The sequence below is a fragment of the Mchenga conophoros genome, linkage group LG4 (genome assembly GCF_057382185.1).
Source record: "Mchenga conophoros isolate Kocher_MC1m ecotype Shallow Benthic linkage group LG4, M_conophoros_male_GT1.1, whole genome shotgun sequence".
NCBI classification, from domain to species: Eukaryota; Metazoa; Chordata; class Actinopteri; order Cichliformes; family Cichlidae; genus Mchenga; species Mchenga conophoros.
The window spans coordinates 16,350,208-16,375,289 of NC_140529.1; the positions used below are offsets into that span (position 1 = coordinate 16,350,208).

At 46.3% G+C, this 25,082-nt stretch overlaps 1 protein-coding gene across 2 annotated transcripts; it reads right to left on the bottom strand.

Moving 5' to 3' along the window:
- Positions 1 to 36: 36 nt before the first annotated feature.
- mmd2a (monocyte to macrophage differentiation-associated 2a) lies at positions 37 to 25,082 on the bottom strand. 2 transcript variants are annotated; one of them, XM_085270666.1, is made up of 8 exons: positions 24,721 to 25,082; positions 21,258 to 21,339; positions 18,628 to 18,788; positions 5,916 to 5,990; positions 5,722 to 5,823; positions 5,470 to 5,539; positions 3,761 to 3,957; positions 37 to 909 (listed from the first exon to the last, which is right to left on the bottom strand). In XM_085270666.1, exons 1-8 carry the CDS (start codon positions 24,747 to 24,749, stop codon positions 825 to 827), a joined length of 801 nt encoding a protein of 266 aa, XP_085126792.1. In that variant the 5' UTR covers positions 24,750 to 25,082; the 3' UTR covers positions 37 to 824. The 2 variants fall into 2 exon arrangements, with proteins under 2 accessions (XP_085126792.1, XP_085126791.1); XM_085270665.1 differs by having other exon boundaries at positions 37 to 1,763.

Below are 25,082 nucleotides of genomic sequence, written 5' to 3' on the forward strand. Positions count from 1 at the left end.
AAAAAAGATTAAAAAATTGCTCATTTCCTGAGTAGGTGCTCTGTTTTCAAGAATTAAAACAGAAGTAATGAAAGTACTAGAAGTTAAGAAAATCTTGAAATGTGGAAATAGAAATTTGCATTTACGAGCTACGTTGATTCTGTCGTAGTCAGAGGACTGTAGCAAATTCTACGTTACACATCAGTGTTGATAGAAAAGTGCTCAGAAGTCAAGAGCGCACCATTTAGACAAAACAACTGGCATTAAAATTCCCCTGAACGGGACACGAAATGCATTAGACCTTGACATTTTCATAATGAGACGGACTTCTTTGTCTTTTAAATCAAATTACAGTTTTAGGAAAATTAAATTGGAACACAAGTCAAAAAAAATAAAACTCAAAGCTGAGTCACAGCCACACACGAGTAGCTGGTTCTACTCGCGTCTCTTATCATCAGGTTGATCATTTACAGTCTGGCTACAGTGTGTCACACAGACATGTGTGACCTTAAAGTCTGTCTGCAGATTGCTTAATTCGGTCTCAGTCGGCCAAAGATGAGTACGTTTAATTACGAAACCAGGGGTCGTGCATGTACTGTGAAAATGAACAGAAGTCAAAAGCAGATCCTCTCAAGGGGTCACATTACTTAGCACTTAGTTCCTCCTACGCCGAGCGGCGCATCGGGCAGCTAGTGATCTCCATCGATGTCGGTCAGCAGCGACTGCTTCAGCTTTGTCCCAGGCAATGTCGACAGTTCTCAGATCGTCCATAAATGTTCAAGGGGTCACATAAGGTGGTAAAAATCTGTAACAGCTTTTACAGCCAAATCAATATTGAAAGCCTGTCAATGGCAGCTTTGTTGGGCGACTTCCTGACTGTCATATTTTACCACCGACCAAGGATGTAGCACCAACAGCAGAAAGGGATTCCTGTGTAGTGAGTTTTGGCACATTAGTTGTGGTTGGATTACTGAAAGTAGGGAGTTTAACAGCTTAGGAATGCTCAGTAACAGATATGCCAGTAAGTAAAGCTTCATTATTTTGGGAAAGTGCATATATATTCTTGTAAAGACGAGAAGATCGATAAGACTCTTACAGTTTTACTAGTCTGGCATAAAAATAGTGATACTCTGGTTTCTTTATTGATTTTCCAGTAACCTCATGCTTGTAAAATAATGCCCAGAATAGTCGTGACCAACAGTTGAGCAGCTGGTGTGGACAAAAGGAACACTTTAAAATACACAAAATATCTCAGTGGGAAAGAAAACCATATGGAACGGGTAATGAGGAACAGAAAGATGACACATCGTTTGAAGGAAATTAAAATGATCAACCTACAGAGGGCTGAATTCAAAGATACCCTGAAATCTTTATCTGGACCACGACATCACTGAGCTCCTGGACAATCTGAGGTGCAGCCTGGTGGCGTCGGATGGACTGAAACACGATGTCCCAGAGGTGGATTTGGTGAGAATTGCGGGCAGTCAGTAGTATCAAGTCTTTCATCCTCCAAGAAACTGCCTGCATACTCTTACTACATGAGGCCAGGCATTGTCATGCAGCAGGAGGAACCCAGTACACACTGCACCATTGTAGGGTCTGTGAGGTCCAAAGGTTTCATCCCAACACCAAATGGCAGTCATGGTGCCGTTGCCTGTAGAGGATATGGCTCCCCAGACTATGTCTGATCTACCACCAAATCAGTCATGCTGGACAATGTTACTGGCAGTATAATGTTTTCCTCTGCTGCTTCAGGGCTTTTCATCTGTGTCACGTGGGTGAATCTGTGTGAAAGGCACAGGGTGTCAGTGGTGGACCTGATAATTCTGGTATTCTATAGCAAATATTAATCAGGCTCTATGTTTCCAGGCAGTGAGCACAGGGTCCACTAGAGGACATCGGCCCATCAAGCCACTCTCATGAAGTCTGTTTCAAATTGTTTGGTGGCCTCCAGGGGGTCATTTTGTGGCTCTGGCAGTGCTCATTATGTTCCTCCTTACACAAAGAAGCAGATGCCGATCCAGCTGATGAGTTAAAACATTACCCAGTTCATATCAGCACAGATATCCAGGATGACTGTCTGACACTGACCCTAGTCAAACGCAAAAGTAGTGGAAAAAAAGAATCAAAAAAGATGGGGAGGGAAAAATAGCCTCCACCTGTAAAACCATTCCTGTTTTGGTGGGGGTCTCATTGTTGCCTCTCTAGTGCACCTGTTGTTTTTCATCAACACTAAAGCAGCTGAAACTGACTGAAAACACCTTCTGCTAGAGACCAGATCAATGCCCCAGAGGTTTAATTGACTTGATGCTATAATCTGATTAAAATGTGTTTCTTTTTTTATAACAGTGTATTTTAGGAAGTAAATGTCTGTCAGTGCAACAGCATCAGCAACAATGAGTCAAGAAACCTGAGTGGTGTGCAGGGGTTTAAAGCTAAGTGTACTGTGAGTGCTTGTGTAGCAATGGAGTTGTATCTCCTGATTGCTTACATATTTGCCGGTAAGAGCCCATCAAAAGATCCATCCATCTATTCACTTCCGCTTTTTCCTTTTCAGGGGCGCTGGAGCCTATCCCAGCTGTCATAGGGCGAGAGGCGGGGTACAACCTGGACAGGTCGCCTGTCTGTCACAGGGCTAACACACAGAGACAGACAACCATTCACACTCACATTCACTCGCACATTCACACCTAGTGGCAATTTGGATTATCCAATTAACCTATCCCCACAAGCTGCATGTCTTTGGACAGTGGGAGGAAGCCGGAGTACCTCGAGGGAACCCACGCAAACACGGGGAGAACATGCAAACTCCACACAGAAAGACCCCGGCCTGATGGTGGAATTGAACTCAGGACCTTCTCGCTGTGCGGCAACTGCCGTGCCACTGTGCAAAATAGATGATGTCTATTTTTTATAATAGGAATGAAATGCTTTAAATAATTCGGCGGGGTTTACAAGTGATGGGGCAACACCTCCAACACCCCCCAGGCAAAAGCAAACCTCCGAGCAGGCTGTGACGCACCAGTGCACACCGCTGTCCAACCTCAACGCTCAACCGCAGGCCGTAACAAAACACTGAGCATTATTTTCAGGTCTGAATTTGCACCCGTTCTCCTTCATTGCACTTGAACCGTGTTTTTCAGGATGCCCGTCACTGAGGATGTTTGAAACATGGTGAAATATAACCTGAAGCTGTTGCTTCTGTTCATGTGATCCCAAACTGATTCCATGATGTCTGTCTGGGATCAGGGCTCTTTGAGGGGTCAGATCGTTGACGTGATCAAATGTCTCTCTGATGGCGCGATGTAGAATCTGTAGATCTGAACATGTCTGTGCACAGTATCGTGGTTACCACAAACATTATAGATTGTTATCAATCTTCTCATCTACCTCTGATAAAAAATAAACACATTTCCCAAAATTAGAAACTATTCCTCTAACTGGCGGAGATAAGCAGGAAGGAAGATTTCATAATGCAGGCCTGGCACTCGGATCTCGTCTGAAACACTACAGACAGTCAACATGGCATGCAAACCAGTGTCAGTGTCGCTAATTACGTCTAAAAGACCAGAATTAGACATTATAAATTAGCGTCAATTTGGTGTAGTGAGGCTAGATGTTATATAGTCAGCACACAGTACAAAAATTGGTCCCCGGTGGCCCAGCTTCGTAAGTGAAGCTTACCGTAGTCAAAACACTAACGTCCTAACTACATGAAATGCACTTTTGTCATTCAGCCTGTCGGCATGGAAACGCTTAACGTCAGTATGCAGCTGGTCACCTCGACGTCTGCAGCTGTGTCCCCGGTAAATACAGGTACCTCCAGATGGCGTAATAGTGAATGCCTGCTCCAACGGCCACAAATAGATGCCAGATCGCATGGGCGAATGGCACAAGGCCATCGCTCTTAAAGAAGACCACGCCTACTCCATAGAAGACACCTCCCACGGCCAGTTCACACACACCTGTGCGCTCCACCTGGAACATAGGAAAGTTTGCTGGTATTTAATTTAAAGATGCTTTATTTAACTGGATATTTGTTTGCTAAAGATGTATCCAGTTTTTGGTTGAATTCATCTGAAATAAGAAATACTCTTATTTAAAAGAGGTTTCCCAAATTTTTGAGAAATGCCGTTTTACATGCCCACTCCATAAAAGACGGAGTAGCACTTCATCGAACAGCCCAATACTTGGTGTAGTTTTCCAACATTTACCAAGGACTTTTTCACAGGTTAGAGTGTAACTTTATATACCTAAAATTCCTTACCTGTAGATACAGCATGATAACAAAGCTTTAAAAGAAAGAAGCAACAAATTACACTGAGTAATGAGTAGTTTTTGGTTATTTTAGAAGATCAGACCAACAATGTTTCTTACGGTGACTTATTAAGGGCCCAGGCTGTATCACGGACTATCCTAACCACTTATCCTTACATTGTAATAACACGTGATTTTGAGGTGCATGTTGGAATTTGTGCGACCTACCGCTTTGTGCCTGAGTTGGTGTCGTTTCCTGTCGCTTCCGTTTTGTTATAATACCACTAACAGCTGATTGTGGAATATTTAGTAGTGAGAAAATTTCATGACTGGGCTGGACTATCACAGTACCATGCTGGAATTCGCTGACTTCCTGACATCTTTAGAAGCAGTGTGCATGCCTAGATGCCAGGTTTTATACACCTGTGACCATGAAAGTGATTAGAAAACCTAAATTCAGTGATTTGCATGGGTGAGTGAATACCTTTGGGAGTATACTGTATATCAAGTCATGCCCTGCCTGGCCTAAATGATTTCTGTTTCTTCTGTCCTTCATGTGTTTTTATGCACTGAAATCTGGAGCATGAATTTTCAAATAGACATTAGAAAATTGCACCATAACTATGAAGTGCTACGAAAAATAAGGGCCTGGAGCTCCATGTGGGTAAAAGAAACCCAAAGGAATCAGATTCAGGTTCTGAGCACATTGTTTAAGGCCTTTTTATAAAATATGACTATAAGATTTATGCCAGCTTTTCCCTTTAATAAAAGAGATGTCAAGAAATACAATTTCTCAGACATGAAACTAAAACACAGCGTGATTTATGGAGCCAGAGAATGAGCTACGTTACTACCTTTATCTTCAGGGGGACATGAAAAAGAAATCACTCCATAACGGCTCGGGCTGTAAGTGAACGTGGCAGCTACTTCAGTAGGTGTTGACTGTCTTACCCTCAAAGTGACAATTTCAGGCTTCTATAAGTTGAAATCAAGAGCGTAATCAAATGGAAATCAGTGATTCAGTGCAACAGGGGAAGTCAATGTAAGACTTATGCATTGGAAAATAGTCAGCAGTTCTATTACCAGCAATTAGACGCATCTGTGGGTTATGGGGCACTCAAACAAAAGCCGCGGTTTGGTTCTTTAAATAGTAACGGTAGTGGAAGGAAGTCTGCAGGGGGGAAGGGGAGTGGCAGACGCTGAGAAAGACTCATCTATGTGATGTAGACTTACCATAGAGAGAATGACCAAAGCAGGAACAGCCCCCATGGCCACGTATCCCAGCAACTCGATCAGCTTGTACCTGCAGGTAGAAAACTGGACCGTGAAGTCATAATAAAAATAACAATACCTCCATTTTCCTGCCTAATTATTTGTGCTCCAAACAGCAGTCTTGTGTTTTCTGTCAACACTTGAATGGAGGCGTTTGGCTTCAGGTTAACTGTGTCAAATTAGTGCACACAGTACAAACGGAGGCTGTGTTACCTCTCATGGAAAAAGCAGACATACGCCGATCCTATACACGCCATGACCCAGATGAGCCAGCGCATGTGGCACGTCCAGGGTCCCAGCTCCCTCAGCATCAACCTGAGGAAACACGACATCGCACCTACACAGTTACAGTGTGTTCGCTCTGGTCTTTATTTTATTTATTTTTTTGCTGTAGTCACATGACCCACCATGGAGAGTAGGAGGCTGCGATGAAGAAGTAGATGGCCATTCTGTCACACATGTGGAAGCGCTGCTCCACCTTCCTACACGGAGAGAGGAGGAGGCATGAGCTCATTTGTGAAGATTCAGTTAGAGTAACATAATAAGTCTAAAATTTAAAGGATCCAGGCTGTATGAAGATTTTTATTGTCTTCCTCCCCGCACCCCCAACCAGCTGGGGTAGATGGCTGCCCCTTCCTGAGCCTGATTCTCCTGGAGGTTTCTTCCTGATAAAAGGAAGTTTTTCCTTTCCACTGTCGCCAACTGCTTATTCATAGGGGGTCATATGATTCTCCACCAAAGTGTGGAAAGTGTTGTTTGTTTTTTGGACAGCAATATGGCTGAAAGACCAGAGGAGGACTGTGAAAATGTTGTGTAAAGGGTAGAAACACATTTAAATTGTCAAAGTGAGTCCTACAAATCATGCACCTTTTCTTAATACGCATCCACGTTTCTGGGGCTGTATAACAAAATGAACTGAATCACCTACACATTACAATTACAGCACTACAATGTTAACCCAAACAGCTCTTGATGCTTTTTGCGTTAATGCTCATGTTTGGAGCACTGCAGTTACTGATGATTTTTACGTGCTGTGGGCATCAGGACTCGCCGACCACGCTCTGTAACTTTACCTGGTGTGACACTTTGTGGCTGCCTTGCAGTGGTTCCACTTTGCAATAATATAACTTGCAGTAGATTGTGGAGGGAATTTCACAAACTGACTTTTTGCAATGGTGGCATCCTGTTACAGTTAGTGTAAAGTTGGTGAGCTATTTACAATGCATGGTTAGATGCTTGATTTTATACACCTGCAGCAATGGGACAAAAAAAACATCTGCTGTTCTTCATACAAGAATAGTCACCCGGTGACGTGGCCTGCTAAGATCAACCCTCGTGCAGGCTTGATCTTACAGGGTTAAACCAAAACCATGAGCACATTTTATAAGCATAATCCATGTAATAATTTTAGATCTCCTGGAAATGTATTTTTATATAGCAGCATTAAAATACCTGTTCTTGTTGAAACATAACAAATTGACCTGTGAACTGTTCAAGGATCAAAAAGGTGACTAACTCAAGAAATGATGCCGTGTTGTGTCCACAAATAACAGACACCTTAGCAAGGAACCAATTTTAAATAGTATCTTTAGGCACTTTGTTGTGAGTAAAAACATGTCAACACATGTTCCCATTTCTTTTGAAAACTTGCCATATCAGCATGGTGTGCAGTGTGTCCTTAAAACACTTAAGTAAACTGGGCAAGTGGAGGACAAAAGAAGAAGTGGCAGGCCTAAAAACTATCTACAGCAGACGAACTCTATCTGAAAGTCATGACCTCAAGAAGTCGGAGATAATCCTGCAAAGACCTGACACGGGACCTGAGAGATGCATCCTATTTACTGTTCACTGAAGCCTCATCAGAAATGGTCTCAGTGGAAGTGTGGCTGTCAAGAAGCTATTATTAAGGAAGGGGAATGGGGAGAAAAGGTTGAAGTACGGCAAATTGCAAAAGAACTGAAAATCAGTGACAACAGGTCAGATGAAGTGATTAATCCCAATTTGAACGTTTTTCTGGTTCAGATTCATTTTAATATGTATGGAAAGGACAGGACAGAGGTACAACAGAGAGTGTCTACAGCCATCTGTAAAACACAGCAGAGGCTCTGTTATGGATTAGGATTGTGTTATTGTCCAATTCTTTGAATTACAAACACAGGAAAGAACCATCATGCAATACCATCTGAAAAGCATCTGACTGGCAACAACTTAATTTGTTTGAGATCATTCTGACAGAGAACAGAACAAGAGGCAGCTAACATCCAAAGAAGAGCTTTAAATGTCTTTCACAAAGCCTGGAGAACTATTCCAGGGCTTGCAAAATCGCTAGCCCGACGTCCCGGGGCTAGCGATTTTTCCAGTCGGGCTACCAAAATCTCTCTGCCCTGCCCGTCGGGCTATTGTAGGAAGGAAAGATATATTGTGGCGAGCTCAGACAAGGAGGAGACGGAGGTATCGTTTGGTCTTGCTTCCCGTGAGCTAGCCAGGGAGCACAGCCGTTTATTGACATCTGCAGAAGAACACTGCCGCTAGCTAACTGCTCAGTAGTGATGTGCGGATCGATACTGAAATATCGATTCCTCCGATACCAGTCATTTATGTTCTAGAATCGATACTCATATTAAAATATCGATATTTTAGTAATTTAGGGTAAATTTGTAGGTTATCATTAACAGGAACAGAGTGCAAATAAACTATATCATTTGGATTGTCTACATTGGAAGGAACTACTTAGTCTTCCGCCTGTCATAGTCGTGACATATGTTTGTATAAATGTGTCCAGCCCCTTGTTGTGCACACTCACAACAATGGCTGAGCATAAATGGAGTCATGTGCAGACGTATTTTACTTCCACAAACGGTTGAGACGTAGTTTGCAATACATGTGGCAAGAAAGGGAGGTGTTTTGGCAACACTACTAACCTCATCAAGCACAAGAATATGACGAGCTTATGTTGAGGTGAACTGAAGAGGAGGAGTGGACATGGACAGGTGCTGCAAGGGCGAGACGGACGTCTCTCACGGAGTCCTTTAGTGCTGCAGGCAGGCAACGTGTTCAAATAGCGCACAACTTCAGTTTTTTTGTTTTTTTTATTTCTATATGATAACTGTGCATTATTAAGCGATAAGAACAAGTAATCCGATGTCCTGTAATCATTATGATGCTATAATTTGAGATACAATAACTGAAATACGTTTTTGTACAAAGTATCGTATCGGATCAGTATCGTCGATACCACCCTGAATTTAACTTTGTATCGGATCGGAAAGGAAATCAGTGGTATCGCACATCACTACTGCTCAGCGCGGCAACCGCACAGCAATAACAACACCACACAGGGCGCCCTCTGACCCCGGAAGGACACACCGTCGCAGATAGAGGGCATCACCCGTCACCATGGCAACATACACAAAACGTAACTGTACAAACAGAACCCCGAACAGCCCTGACCCGCTACAATGTCAATGCTTTTGCATTCTTTCGGAAATGTAGCTGGGTAATTATGTCATTGGCATCGATGAGCCACTGTCAATATGTGACATATTGAAATCGCGTTTGAATTTGCTCTTGTTTTTTGCTTTCACTTTGCAATCGCTCGAACTGTGTATAGAGAGCGACAGTACTGATCTGTGAGTGATGATAATTTGCGCACCAATTCCTCTGACATCGTCTTATCAATCGTTAGCTTACTATGCAAACATGACAAGTGAAATCTCCCGCAGCTTAAACATATGAGAGGTTGATCGCGCAGAGAATCGCTGACCGTTATGTGTGTGTGTGTAAAAGCAGCAGGATATATATTTTAGTTCTGCTGAGGCAAATAAGACAGGTCAGGGTGAAGAAGTGACAGCCAAAGAAAAGCTTACCACAAAATGGAAAAGTTAGGACAAATCAGACTATAAGGCAAAAAGAAAGTGCAGCTTTTGTCATGAATCGCTGTGCGGCAGGCAGGAGTTGGACCCAAAATGCAGGACTCACAGACTCGGGGAGGTGAACTCAAAACACAGCTTTATTTGCTGGTAGAACAAACATACAAAACTAGACTAAACTGGGAAACCATAAACTAAGAACTCACAGGGAGACACAGGGAGATCCACACACAGCATGAGGGACGACGCGACACTGACTCAGAGAAACACAGGGTTTAAATACACTGGGAAGTAACGAGGGGAATGAGACACAGAAGGAGGGCACAGCTGGGAGAAATCAGGACTGACGAGACAAGCAAAGCAGGACGCATTCACATGAGACACGGACCATCAAAGTAAAACAGGAAGTATCACACAGAGACGCGAACTTGACACAGTGGAGACAGCAACTAAGAAATACAGAGACATAAACCATAAGGCAGAGGTCTAAGAACCAAAATACACAGGGAAATACTCAGCTGGGAACACAAGAGACTAGACTAGAGAGAGTAACAAAAAACCAACCATGAGAACATAATGCACAATGCAGAGTGACAGAAAACAAGAAACTCAAACATGCAAAGACACACAATTACACAGAACAGAGGGGACACAGAGAGACATGAAGGGCAAGGGATCAAAACTAGAAGCCATAGAATAAATCACACACACAAGTACAATAATACAAAAATCACAAAGAACTAAAAACGCTGGGTCAGGAGACCCAGGACCGTGACAGTACCCCCCCCTCAAGGGCTGGCTCCAGACAGCCCAAACACAGAAAAACAAAACCAAACAGAAAACAACCCAGGGCGGGCGGCGGGGGCCCAGGACGGAGGGCTCGGAACAGAAAACAAAAGAAGAGCACAGCAAACACCGGAGCCCAAGAAAACAACCCAAACACAGAGCAGTTCAGGGGGCCGGCCGTGCGCAAGGCAACGGCGGCGGCGAAGGAGACAACGGAGCAGTTCAGGAGGCCGACCGCGCGGAAGGCAGCGGCGGCTCTCCAGTGTTAGGCGTGCTGGCCATGGCCCGGTGGGCACAGGACCAGTCGAGGCAGGACCAGGCGACGACGGGGCCGGACCAGGCGACGACGGGGCCGGACCAGGCGACGACGGGGCTGCAGCAAGCGAAACAGAAGCCAAAGACGAAGCTGGCCCAGGCGTAGCAGAAGCACAGGCAGAGGCTGGCCCAGGCGTAGCAGAAGCACAGGCAGAGGCTGGCCCAGGCGTAGCAGAAGCACAGGCAGAGGCTGGCCCAGGCGTAGCAGAAGCACAGGCAGATGCAGCCGGACCAGGCGACGACGAGGCGGTCGCAGGTGGCGGCTGGACAGGCCCCTCGGGCCCTCCAGCTGATGCGGCGTGAGGCTGAACGGGCCCCTCGGACCCTCCAGCGGAGACAGGAGGCTGAACGGGCCCCTCGGACCCTCCAGCGGAGACAGGAGGCTGGACGGGCCCCTCGGACCCTCCAGCTGACGAGGCGTGAGGCTGGACGGGCCCCTCGGACCCTCCAGCGGAGACGTGAGGCTGAACGGGCCCCTCGGACCCTCCAGCGGAGACGTGAGGCTGAACGGGCCCCTCGGACCCTCCAGCGGAGACGGGAGGCTGAACGGGCCCCTTGGACCCTCCAGCGGAGACGGGAGGCTAAACGGGCCCCTCGGACCCTCCAGCGGAGACGGGAGGCTGAACGGGCCCCTCGGACCCTCCAGCGGAGGCTAAAACAAAGCCAACAGGCATGAAGTCCTCTGGCGGACATGAGGACAACTGGCGCTGCACTGAGCACTGACTCTGCCCAGGCAATGCGAACATGGTGCAGTTCTTAGGGGGCTGCTTAAACTTCAGGGGTCCAGAATCAGCTGGGGACTGAGACCTAGCCTCTGGGGAAGCCCTGGAGTGGCCAACTGTGCCAACGGCAGCTAAACCATGAAAAGTACCCCGAGTAGAAATCAAGTTACCTCTCTGCATGGAGTGAATGAGCAAAACTGGCGACACAGGAGACTGAGCAGAGAGAGGCTGCTGGGCAGCTAACTGAGCTACTGGAGACACGGGTGAGAGTGGGAGCTGAGCTACTGATGGTGGTGAAGTAGATAACTGCACGGGAGACTGAACTGAGGGCGTCTGCACTGGCACAGGGGACTGAACTGATGTCTGTTGTAACGGAGGTGGTGAGAGCGGAGTAGGCAGGGGAGTTGATGACTTCACAGGAGAATGAACCAGAGGTGAGTGCACAGGAGACTGAGCTAGAGGTGGTAGTGATAGTTGAGGGGAAAGTGGAGCTGGTGATTGAGTGGATGACTGTGCTAAGGGATGCTGCACTGGGGACACTGGAGACTGCACTGGGGACACTGGAGACTGCACTGGGGACACTGGAGACTGCACTGGGGAAAGCAGGGCTGCAGGAGGCTGCACTGGGGACACTGGAGACTGCACTGGGGATTGCAGTGATGGTTGTAGTGGAGGTGTGACGGGTGGAGGAGTGGCTGAAGTGGCTGCGGGTCGGGCGGCTAGTGGCTCAGCTATAGAGCATATTAACGGCAGGGCTATGGGTTGAATGTCTGACTGAGTAGCAGCCTGAATGGCTGGGTGTAGTGATGGTGGTGGTGGAAGGGAAACAGGTGGTAGTGTGGATGACGGAACTAAGGGCGACTGAGTGGCAGACCGAACTGATGACTGAAGCGATGGTAGAGGTGAAAATGGAGCGTGTGGTGGAGTTAATGGCTGTGCTAGCGGGGACACAGGAGATGGAGCTAGCGCTTCTGGCTGGGCAGCTAAGTGAAAAAACACAGCCCCGGAATAAACAGTCCCAAAGTCAGGAAACTCTTGATTGTCCCTTCCACTCACCACAGCTGGCAACTCAGATGTCTCGGGGTCTGGCTGTGGGTGTCGGCAGCGTGAATGCCGTTTTCTTCGGGAAGCCGGAGGTGCGGTGATGGAGGAAACTGGCAACGACGGAGAGATCACGGCCGGCTCCTCATCCTCCGACCACATTGCTGCGAGAAAAGCAGCGGGTGAGTGACAGTCAGAGTGGAGGGTGGATGGAGAGGAGTCCAGTGGCAGCGGCGTGGAAACGTTTCCCGATTGTGGCGGTCGCTGTTGCGGTATGACGAGCTCGCGAGCTTGTACTGTCTCCTTGGCTTTCTGCAGATTGGACAGTAGGCCCGAAAATCCTGAGAGCTCGCGAAGATGGGGATTCCCCTTGAGAATTGCCTCGATGGCGTTTATCCCAATGGACATTGCTTTAATGTCCGAGGCATGGGAAACTCGCTCCCACAGGCTGAAGATGCGGGCCAAATCGCTTTCCCGGGAGGAGCCTGCTGGGTCCATGTCTGGTCGCGTCGTACTGTCATGAATCGCTGTGCGGCAGGCAGGAGTTGGACCCAAAATGCAGGACTCACAGACTCGGGGAGGTGAACTCAAAACACAGCTTTATTTGCTGGTAGAACAAACATACAAAACTAGACTAAACTGGGAAACCATAAACTAAGAACTCACAGGGAGACACAGGGAGATCCACACACAGCATGAGGGACAACGCGACACTGACTCAGAGAAACACAGGGTTTAAATACACTGGGAAGTAACGAGGGGAATGAGACACAGAAGGAGGGCACAGCTGGGAGAAATCAGGACTGACGAGACAAGCAAAGCAGGACGCATTCACATGAGACACGGACCATCAAAGTAAAACAGGAAGTATCACACAGAGACGCGAACTTGACACAGTGGAGACAGCAACTAAGAAATACAGAGACATAAACCATAAGGCAGAGGTCTAAGAACCAAAATACACAGGGAAATACTCAGCTGGGAACACAAGAGACTAGACTAGAGAGAGTAACAAAAAACCAACCATGAGAACATAATGCACAATGCAGAGTGACAGAAAACAAGAAACTCAAACATGCAAAGACACACAATTACACAGAACAGAGGGGACACAGAGAGACATGAAGGGCAAGGGATCAAAACTAGAAGCCATAGAATAAATCACACACACAAGTACAATAATACAAAAATCACAAAGAACTAAAAACGCTGGGTCAGGAGACCCAGGACCGTGACAGTACCCCCCCCTCAAGGGCTGGCTCCAGACAGCCCAAACACAGAAAAACAAAACCAAACAGAAAACAACCCAGGGCGGGCGGCGGGGGCCCAGGACGGAGGGCTCGGAACAGAAAACAAAAGAAGAGCACAGCAAACACCGGAGCCCAAGAAAACAACCCAAACACAGAGCAGTTCAGGGGGCCGGCCGTGCGCAAGGCAACGGCGGCGACGTGGAAACAGTTCAGGAGGCCGGCCGTGCGCAAGGCAACGGCGGCGGCGAAGGAGACAACGGAGCAGTTCAGGAGGCCGACCGCGCGGAAGGCAGCGGCGGCTCTCCAGTGTTAGGCGTGCTGGCCATGGCCCGGTGGGCACAGGACCAGTCGAGGCAGGACCAGGCGACGACGGGGCCGGACCAGGCGACGACGGGGCTGCAGCAAGCGAAACAGAAGCCAAAGACGAAGCTGGCCCAGGCGTAGCAGAAGCACAGGCAGAGGCTGGCCCAGGCGTAGCAGAAGCACAGGCAGAGGCTGGCCCAGGCGTAGCAGAAGCACAGGCAGAGGCTGGCCCAGGCGTAGCAGAAGCACAGGCAGATGCAGCCGGACCAGGCGACGACGAGGCGGTCGCAGGTGGCGGCTGGACAGGCTCCTTGGGCCCTCCAGCGGAGACAGGAGGCTGAACGGGCCCCTCGGACCCTCCAGCGGAGACAGGAGGCTGAACGGGCCCCTCGGACCCTCCAGCGGAGACAGGAGGCTGAACGGGCCCCTCGGACCCTCCAGCGGAGACAGGAGGCTGGACGGGCCCCTCGGACCCTCCAGCTGACGAGGCGTGAGGCTGGACGGGCCCCTTGGACCCTCCAGCTGACGAGGCGGGAGGCTGAACGGGCCCCTCGGACCCTCCAGCGGAGACGGGAGGCTGAACGGGCCCCTCGGACCCTCCAGCGGAGACGGGAGGCTGAACGGGCCCCTCGGACCCTCCAGCGGAGGCTAAAACAAAGCCAACAGGCATGAAGTCCTCTGGCGGACATGAGGACAACTGGCGCTGCACTGAGCACTGACTCTGCCCAGGCAATGCGAACATGGTGCAGTTCTTAGGGGGCTGCTTAAACTTCAGGGGTCCAGAATCAGCTGGGGACTGAGACCTAGCCTCTGGGGAAGCCCTGGAGTGGCCAACTGTGCCAACGGCAGCTAAACCATGAAAAGTACCCCGAGTAGAAATCAAGTTACCTCTCTGCATGGAGTGAATGAGCAAAACTGGCGACACAGGAGACTGAGCAGAGAGAGGCTGCTGGGCAGCTAACTGAGCTACTGGAGACACGGGTGAGAGTGGGAGCTGAGCTACTGATGGTGGTGAAGTAGATAACTGCACGGGAGACTGAACTGAGGGCGTCTGCACTGGCACAGGGGACTGAACTGATGTCTGTTGTAACGGAGGTGGTGAGAGCGGAGTAGGCAGGGGAGTTGATGACTTCACAGGAGAATGAACCAGAGGTGAGTGCACAGGAGACTGAGCTAGAGGTGGTAGTGATAGTTGAGGGGAAAGTGGAGCTGGTGATTGAGTGGATGACTGTGCTAAGGGATGCTGCACTGGGGACACTGGAGACTGCACTGGGGACACTGGAGACTGCACTGGGGACACTGGAGACTGCACTGGGGAAAGCAGGGCTGCAGGAGGCTGCACTGGGGACACTGGAGACTGCACTGGGGATTGCAGTGATGGTTGTAGTGGAGGTGTGACGGGTGGAGGAGTGGCTGAAGTGGCTGCGGGTCGGGCGGCTAGTGGCTCAGCTATAGAGCATATTAACGGCAGGGCTATGGGTTGAATGTCTGACTGAGTAGCAGCCTGAATGGCTGGGTGTAGTGATGGTGGTGGTGGAAGGGAAACAGGTGGTAGTGTGGATGACGGAACTAAGGGCGACTGAGTGGCAGACCGAACTGATGACTGAAGCGATGGTAGAGGTGAAAATGGAGCGTGTGGTGGAGTTAATGGCTGTGCTAGCGGGGACACAGGAGATGGAGCTAGCGCTTCTGGCTGGGCAGCTAAGTGAAAAAACACAGCCCCGGAATAAACAGTCCCAAAGTCAGGAAACTCTTGATTGTCCCTTCCACTCACCACAGCTGGCAACTCAGATGTCTCGGGGTCTGGCTGTGGGTGTCGGCAGCGTGAATGCCGTTTTCTTCGGGAAGCCGGAGGTGCGGTGATGGAGGAAACTGGCAACGACGGAGAGATCACGGCCGGCTCCTCATCCTCCGACCACATTGCTGCGAGAAAAGCAGCGGGTGAGTGACAGTCAGAGTGGAGGGTGGATGGAGAGGAGTCCAGTGGCAGCGGCGTGGAAACGTTTCCCGATTGTGGCGGTCGCTGTTGCGGTATGACGAGCTCGCGAGCTTGTACTGTCTCCTTGGCTTTCTGCAGATTGGACAGTAGGCCCGAAAATCCTGAGAGCTCGCGAAGATGGGGATTCCCCTTGAGAATTGCCTCGATGGCGTTTATCCCAATGGACATTGCTTTAATGTCCGAGGCATGGGAAACTCGCTCCCACAGGCTGAAGATGCGGGCCAAATCGCTTTCCCGGGAGGAGCCTGCTGGGTCCATGTCTGGTCGCGTCGTACTGTCATGAATCGCTGTGCGGCAGGCAGGAGTTGGACCCAAAATGCAGGACTCACAGACTCGGGGAGGTGAACTCAAAACACAGCTTTATTTGCTGGTAGAACAAACATACAAAACTAGACTAAACTGGGAAACCATAAACTAAGAACTCACAGGGAGACACAGGGAGATCCACACACAGCATGAGGGACAACGCGACACTGACTCAGAGAAACACAGGGTTTAAATACACTGGGAAGTAACGAGGGGAATGAGACACAGAAGGAGGGCACAGCTGGGAGAAATCAGGACTGACGAGACAAGCAAAGCAGGACGCATTCACATGAGACACGGACCATCAAAGTAAAACAGGAAGTATCACACAGAGACGCGAACTTGACACAGTGGAGACAGCAACTAAGAAATACAGAGACATAAACCATAAGGCAGAGGTCTAAGAACCAAAATACACAGGGAAATACTCAGCTGGGAACACAAGAGACTAGACTAGAGAGAGTAACAAAAAACCAACCATGAGAACATAATGCACAATGCAGAGTGACAGAAAACAAGAAACTCAAACATGCAAAGACACACAATTACACAGAACAGAGGGGACACAGAGAGACATGAAGGGCAAGGGATCAAAACTAGAAGCCATAGAATAAATCACACACAAGTACAATAATACAAAAATCACAAAGAACTAAAAACGCTGGGTCAGGAGACCCAGGACCGTGACAGCTTTATGGTTTCATGGACAAAAGAATTTCTGTGGCTGCAATATGACGAGCTATATAACCGGGGCTGCAGATAAGTGGTCCGCAGGTGCGCATTCGCTGTCAAAATAAAAAAAAATGCGCACAAGATATGAAGTTGCAACGCGTGTTTGCATACATAAGATTTTCTGGAGGAGGACAGACATTTGTTTAGAACTCTTAAAGATGTCGAAGAAGCTCCTTTAAGCAATTACTTTGGTGTTCCTCCACCTCCAGACAAATGTCAGAAGGAGTCCGAACCACAAAAGAAGCGCGTATTCTCGGAAAAGTGGTTGCAGGAGGTGAGCTGGCTTCAAACAAATGATGAACGCACAGAGATGTGGTGCGGAATGTGCCGTGAAAATCCCACTCTAGCGGACAAAAACAGTGCTTTTTATATGGACGCAAACGCGCGTTGCAACTTCTTATCTGGTGCGCTTTATTTTGACAGCGAATGCGCACATGCGGACCACTTATGTGCACCCGTGTAAATAACATAATGTTCTGCCGGGTGTGTTGTTGGTTTTCTCTCGATTTCTGAGTCGATAAGCGCCTTTGTTACTGGGACCAGTTATTTTAAGAAAGGCCCCCATTAGAACCCATGAGAAATGCAAGAAACGTATTATTGCTCAGTCTGCAATATCTTTCCCAGAACAAACACCAATTGCAAATAACATACTAAAAATAAACCTGAAAAATCTGTTTAGAACAGCGTACTATGTTGCAAAGAGTGAACTACCACTGGCAAAATTTAGCAGTCTTTGCAAACTTTAAAAAGCAAATGGCCTAGATCTTGGTTCCACTTGTCTCTTACCCGTGACTTCAGTGGAAATTTCAAATTCAGGATCTGACACAGACTGATTCATGTTCTACACAGTTCTTACAAGTTCATAGAAATTTCTGTTCAATTAGAACCAAGTATTTGAGTTGATGATTGTAATTTTTATACAATGTTGTAATTTGTTTTTCAACAATTTTTTGATTAATGTTTTGTTTCCTTTACAATATTATACTTTAATGTATAATATTGTAAAGGAAACAAAACATCAATCAAAAAATTGCTCTCTTTTTTATTCGGGCTACTTAAATTTATTTTGGGCTACCAAAAACTGAAGAGTCCCTGCCCGAAGGGCTACCAGGGATTTTGAAATTTTGAGAGCTCTGTATTCCTAAAGACAATTTAAAGAAATGTTGAGAAAGCTGCCTAAAAGAGTTCAGGCTCTGTTAAAGAATAAAGGTGGTCATGCCAAATATTGACTTTCAAGCTTGTTAGAATTAAACAAAACCCAATTTTGGCTCATAAACTGCATTTCCAAGTATCTTTGTGCATGTTTCAATAAATCATGGCCCCTTGTTCCCATTTTCCTAGCAAAATATAAAGAAGCGAGACTACTGCCCCTGGAAGTAGATAAAAAGTGCATAAGCAACGCTTCAGTTGCCATCTTTTCCATCAATAACCTGTCTCTCCATTCCATAACAATCTTTTTTTTCTCCTTTGTGGGACTTTTTGGTTGTTGTTGTTTTGGAAAAGCTGTTAGCCAAAATAAAATTTGCTTGTCATACCTCAGTATCACAAATATCTTCTGTTTTGGACACTTTGACAACAAAAAACTCACCAAAAACACATTTTTGTGAGCCAAAGTGACATGAAATTTCTTGATTATTGTTCCTCGTCTGGTTTTTGTAAAACCTTTGGGTTGCAACAAACAAAGTGTTCATCTAACTGTGTCGTAAACCTACCGGAGCAGCTCATAAGTACACGATGGCACATCTGCCAAATCCCTATCAGCACTTCCTCCCCCCAACACACACACAAACACACACCTGAGGTGGCTGATTTTCCAGGCAGCAGTATGGAAAAGAGTTGAGGTGATGAATAAGCCGGTGAGGCCGCTCCCATAGAGCCAGGCAGCGACACGATGCCATCGGTCCACGGAGAGAAAGTAGAGGACGGACCCACCGACCATACTGGGAAGAATCCACAACTGGAAAAGATTCAAATATCCAATAATCATGTCAGACTTTAATATGTGCAGTTCATTCACACTCATGTTCATAATGCTAATCAAGTTCCAAACAGGTAAATAAATAAATAAATGTACCCAGAGCTCCATCCCCTTACACAATTAACTTTCTTTACCGCCGTCATGAAAAATTGCATTTTTTACTCTTCCTAAAAATGAAACTTTTCACATTTCTCTTCCTCTGAGCCCAGGAGAAATCACTTTTGATAGCACTCTTGAGCTCTAGTAAAGTTTTGCTTAGCAGAAAGTCTGGCTCTGTCCAAAACAACGCTGATTAACACCTTTGAAAAATAACACATTGTGCTTTCATGTGTGGGATTATTTATTTGCCAGACTTAATAACTCCGTGGTTATTATACCAGCGTATAACTCCCCCATAAATCCACGAGGAGTTTATTACCTTTGAGCAGAGCCAATAAAATTTCCGCTTTATTTCCACTCATTGTGGCGTCGTGTTTTCTCATCAAACTCCCAGCAAGAAATAATAATAATAATAATAATAATAATAATAATAATAATAAAGCACGTAAGTATATTTCCCAAAAAGGTCATGAACTATATTTACGGATTTTGTATTTGATGTTATTCTGTGAACAACCAGGGGACAAAAGTGGGATATAAAGAAAATATTAACCACGATTTCACTAAAAGTCCACTTGGATCCTTTATAAGTGTTAATGACTGATGAAAACGGAACTTTTTTTGGTAAAAGAAGTAGGACATTTTGTTTGTATGTTTACGAGATACACCGACTCACATGCTAATGGGCTTTGTGGCAGGAGAGGGGATGATCAAAACATACATCATGAACACAAATGGCTATAGAACATCCTGTTTAAAGCTTTACGGCCATTAGAGCTGTAGTGTCTCCTCTCGCTGCTTGTATCATTCACTCTCACTGAGAAGATGCATATGGAGGACACAAGCTGCCAAAATCATATCTAAATATATCAGGCTATGTCATATATAAATGACTATGACTCATTTTTGACTTTAACAGTCTCTCACATCATCCCAGATTAATTTCCACCCACTCTTCTTTACGACGATTCGGCTCATTGAGTTTTGTGGGTATTTGTTAATGCACAGCTCTGTTAAGGTAACGCCACAGCTTTTCAGTCGGGCTGGGGTCTGAACATTGACTGAATCGTCTTTTCTTTTTCAGACTGTGTAGACTGTGTTTGGCATCACTGTCCTGTCACATGACCCAGTTTTGGCCGTCAGAGAGTTTGCCATTGTCATGGTCGACTCAGTGACTGCAAGGTGCCCAGGTATGCGGCTGCATTATGGTCTCACATCTCCACTTTGTTTCAGAAGCAATCTGGTTCAATCAGATGCAACTTCCCAGGTAACCATTCAAAACAAGCCATACTTGCTGAGTCTTTTCTTCTAATTGTGCTGTCATAACATGCTAACTGAGGCCTGTGGAATCCCAGATGTGGGTTTTGGGGTATTTTACAGTTTCTCTGAGCAGTGCACGGTCTGACCTTGGCACGAGTTTGCTGGCACGTCCACACCTGGTAAGACTGTGGCATTGTGTTAACATGCCTGCGAACTCCTGACGAGCAAACTGCCAAAAGTTCTGCTTTTATACAGGTGGGAACCCCACTGAGCAGTTAATCCAGTGCATTTGATTTGAAGCAGTTGGCTGCTACTGACCTTCTTAATTCCTATGGAAGCAGTAACGATGTATATCATACTATAGTGATAGTAGCGTATGGATCTATATTTGTATGTTCCCTATCTCCTCCTAGACAAGTGGACCAATGTTGATGAAACTTTGCATAAACATTCCCTCTGGGACTGAGTGCGAACATCTATATGGTGTATACAAATATTTTGTACAAATACTACATATATTTGCACATTTGACATTTCAACTAAGCACCAAACGGCGACATTACATCTATATTCACTGTGTACACGTTTGAACGTATTTTAACTGCCATGAGAGATTTAGAGGCGTATTAGATCTTCTGTATCTATGATTCATCATTAATGCTACAAAATATTGTAGCATGAATTAGCATTGATTAAAAACTATTGTAGTTTTACATAATTATCAGTTTTAATTAGCTATTTTATTATTTATACATTGAGGAATATTTTGTAAATGAAACAGAAAAGTAAAGAATGGGAGGTGAAAGTCACTATTTTACACTTCATGTCTATTTAATTTTTGATTTTGGCAGTCGTAGTCTTCCATAGGGACACACTGGGATTACGGCAGATTACAGGAAACTACAGGCTGACTCAGAGATTACAGCCCAATGCTTCCATCACACATCACCGTGCCTCATTCTTCACAATCCTCCTCATCGTTTTTTTAGAGGATCCTCTGAGCTAACACAGCAGCGACACGTGTATTTCTTTGTGTACATGTATTGTGTGTTGTTTGTTTGCTCTACGTACGTATTTGTTTAGACTTACCGCATGTGTGGCACAGTTTGCAACGTGTTCATATTCAGTGGGCTGGTATCTCTTGCTGGCTGGCACCCTGCAGTTCATGAACCTGAGAGAGGGCCGAGAGGGGGAAGACGGAGAGGCGAAAGTATGTGTTTAGATAATGAAAGGAGATCTGGAGGCCTTACTTCTTGTTCTTGTGTGTGTGTGTGTGTGTGTGTGTGTGTGTGTGTGTGTGTGTGTGTGTGTGTGTGTGTGTGTGTGTGTGTGTGTGTGTGAGATGGTCATTGTGAAAGGATTTGCAGCTCTCTAATCCTCATCACACTGTCTGCATTTTAGAGTGCTTCATTGTTACCACCACAAAGGGACACCACTGGCCATTAACTATTAACCGCATTGCATTATTCGCCATGAGAAAGTTGCTACGTGTGTGTGCGGGTGTGTGTATATGCGTAGGTGTGTGTGTGTGTTGTATTTACGTAATCAGCAGTAAACCTCTCAATCCCAGCTTAAAGGGAAAAAACACATCTGGAGATGTTACGAAATCACATTTTTTTACATCAGGATGAACACACGCACACACGGACACGCACACACTGGTTTAAAAGAAGCCTCTCATGCAGGGCCACAGGTGCGTCGCTGTTGGTCAGCTGTGTTATTTGATTACACATTTAGGCCACGCACTCACCATCACGTGCCTCGTCTTTGCGTTCTTATAAAAGATGAATGGAAAGAGTAAGTCGGGAGGAAGTAAAGCAGAAGAAGGAGAGCAGATAAGGGAAGGTAACGTGGCTGCTTAAGCTTATGCACTACGACTTCACACACTAGTCACCTAAATGTCTACCAAATACGAGGCTACGTGAACTCTGACCAGACATCAGAGGGAGAAAAACACTTTCTGAATCCAAACCTCTGACGCTTCACAGATATCACAGATAAGGAACCCTTTGAAAGTCACGTGACTATGAAAAAGAAAGTATCTTTGGCAAAATGCAGCTCGTGGGAGAAAGGAAACCACTGTGACTTCCTTTCAAATTCAAAAAATATCAGATTTTAAAATGCACAAACTGTGTGCTCATTTTTATTGACCAATGCCAAGATGACAGCAGGGGGGGTTTTTTGTTTTGTATTTTTGGTGTCAGTGAACGCCGCAGCTTTGTGGAGAGGTAAGTAAAGCAGTAAAACTTCACTGTTTGGGGAATAGAGGGCAGAGGATACTTTTATCACAATATTTCTAACTCATGTTAGGATTTTATTGTCATTATGCTGAGTATTGTAACAGCATGCATTGGTATTTATCACCTTTAATTAACTTCAAATTTCATCCTCCAAATGTAACTTTGTCAGTGGCTGGAAGCCAGCTGAGTCAAGTCTGCTTGAGTTGTGCTCATTAACTGATGGCAACACGTTGGCAATCAGCCTCGCTATGACCTGCTCATCCTCTCATTTTTTGTTTCTTTGTAGATTTTGAGTTAATATTTGCTGTTTCCTTCACATTCTCCTTCAGGTGATATCTGTCCTCATGCCCTCAAAGCTGTGAAAGAACCTGATGCTTGTTCCAGGACTAACTTCTCCAGCTTCTCCCTCTATTTCATTATTCCTGCCTGATCGCTTTTTCCCAGACAAAAAGCATTTCCTCAATTTGTGCCCACATGCGGGGAACGAGCTCCCTCTGGTTTTGGAGCGTGGACTTCTTAACCCCTTTTCACCTCTTTGCACTTAAAAACGGCTTCCCCGTCATCTACGTTCACACCAAGGCAACGTGCTAAAACTACACTTTGCCAGTTCGCCCTGACATCAGGTCCGTGTGGGCCGACTTGTGTTCGCACGCAGGAAGACTTCGGGTTTCCCTCCCTGTCAAACTAATCTACAGAGCACGAGTCTGCTGACACAGAAGCTAAGCCAGCGGCTGATAGCAGAATTTAATAACAGATCAGCATCTGTGCCTTTATAGTTTTTACCAAAATACGAGAGCGAGGACCCAGCTAACCCTGAAGGATGAAAAAGCATGAACAGATACATTTCTAGGTTTCCATAACTGTTTGAGATTAGACTAACAGACTAATTAGACTAAAATTAAAACATAAATATGCATAAATATGAATGTATTCCCTCATAACAGGAAAGTTGGTGCTTTTTCGGGGGGTTGTTGTTGGTCTGGCTGGTGTCATCAGGGCTCTATCATTTACAAACAACCTCCATTTGTCTCCCACACACACCAGGACTCATCCCTTCCATCTTCTTGTGCTTTTATTAAATGTTTTCCTACTGCAAAATTAAAAAAAACAATTCTGGACACATTAAACTTGTAATAAATATGTAATAAAAAGCAAAAACAGCATTTAGCAAGATAACATTAGATCGCTCTGTGACTGCCTTTCCTCGTTTCTTTGTCCGGTGTCCCTTTAGGCTCTGCCAAGCAACAGAACAAGGGAGCAGTATTTTTCTGAGCACTGTTGCTGTACTGTGGCTCAGTGTGGTACTCTGATGTGTTCTAATCAGTTATGACAGGAGGGCTTTGTGTGTGTGTGTGAGTAATGAAGTGAAATAGAGGGATGGAAATTCAAAGGCTGATCAGACAGGGCATTATTGTATCAGCATCCCTTTTTTCTATTGAGAGTCTCCCTCTCCATGCGCTCACCTCTTCCTCTCCGGCAGATGTGTCACGGCACAGTTACGTGCATGCATGTGGCACCCCTGTTTTCATCTCACTGAGCATTACAGCACATTCCATACATTATCAAGCCCAGTGGGGACTTTGACCTGACTGTACCAACACAAGCTAGTTTAGTTAGATCACGCTGGGTTTTTTTCAAGGCCAAGACTTGGATTTAGGGTAAAGGCCAGAATTATGGGAATGCTGGCATTCAACTGTGATGGCTAGGGTAAGGAGCTAAGGAATGCAGTAAAACGAATAAACCCCCCACAGATTGTGTGTGCGTGTGTGTATCCAATATTTGTGACTTCAAGGCTATTCCTTTTACAGCAAAGATCAAGTTAATCTCCTCTGGGACTCTGGTTCTCATGATTACCGACGTCCCCAGATCACTTTCTCTCACTCTCTCTCTCTCTCTCTCACACACACACACACACACACACACACACACACACACACACACACACACACACACACACACAGACCGGTTCTGTCTAAAGTTAACTGACACTGAACTATTTTCAACTTCCCAAGGAAAGCCCGATGGATTGCACAGATACCACAAAGCGACTTATACATCAAAGGGATCGATCACCGCAGTAAGATTAAAAAAAATCTTCTTATATTTTTAATAAAGATAGCTGCTCTGCACCCCCCCTCCCTCTCTCTGGCTTTTTCACACAAACTAATCTATAACATATCCCTCTGATCGCGCACGTGCCGGCGCGTCAGTACGCATGGATGCACAGGATCTGTCACAAACGAAAACAAAAACATGCTGCTAGATAACAACGCTCAAACTTTTTTTCTTATTTTCCTGGGAATTCAACTTACTTTCCAAATTTTGTTTTCTTGAAGTCCATCTCGTGCGTAGGCTATGCGGGCCAGCGCGTCTGCGCGCCTGCGTTCTCTTGTTTTTTATCGCAAACAGTAAAACCAGCCAGCGCAGTCTTCTCCTACGGATTCCCCATTCCGGATGTCCCACCACCGCGCGTCCAGAGATAAAAACATAAGTCCAGGAGAGCCTGCGACTCGCAGAGCGGGTACCAGGACAACCGGCCCGCGCTTGCTCCGGGGTTTAAACGACTGGGCACGAAAGCGACGATCGGCGCGCAGCAAGAGAAGTTGGCGGTGAGGGGACCTTGCCGAGCTTCGTTCCGACTCTCTCAGATGTGGTCGCAGGATGTTCCGCGGGA

Bases quoted from the DNA above. Each gene is read 5' to 3' on its own strand.
- mmd2a (XM_085270665.1), bottom strand. From the start codon at position 24,749: ATGGACTTCAAGAAAACAAAATTTGGAAA. The intron at 5,824-5,915 runs GTGGGTCATGTG...GTGTTTCCTCAG, and splicing joins GCAGCCTCCTACTCTCCATG to GTTGATGCTGAGGGAGCTGG. The intron at 5,540-5,721 runs GTAACACAGCCT...TTCTACCTGCAG, and splicing joins GTCTGCTTTTTCCATGAGAG to GTACAAGCTGATCGAGTTGC.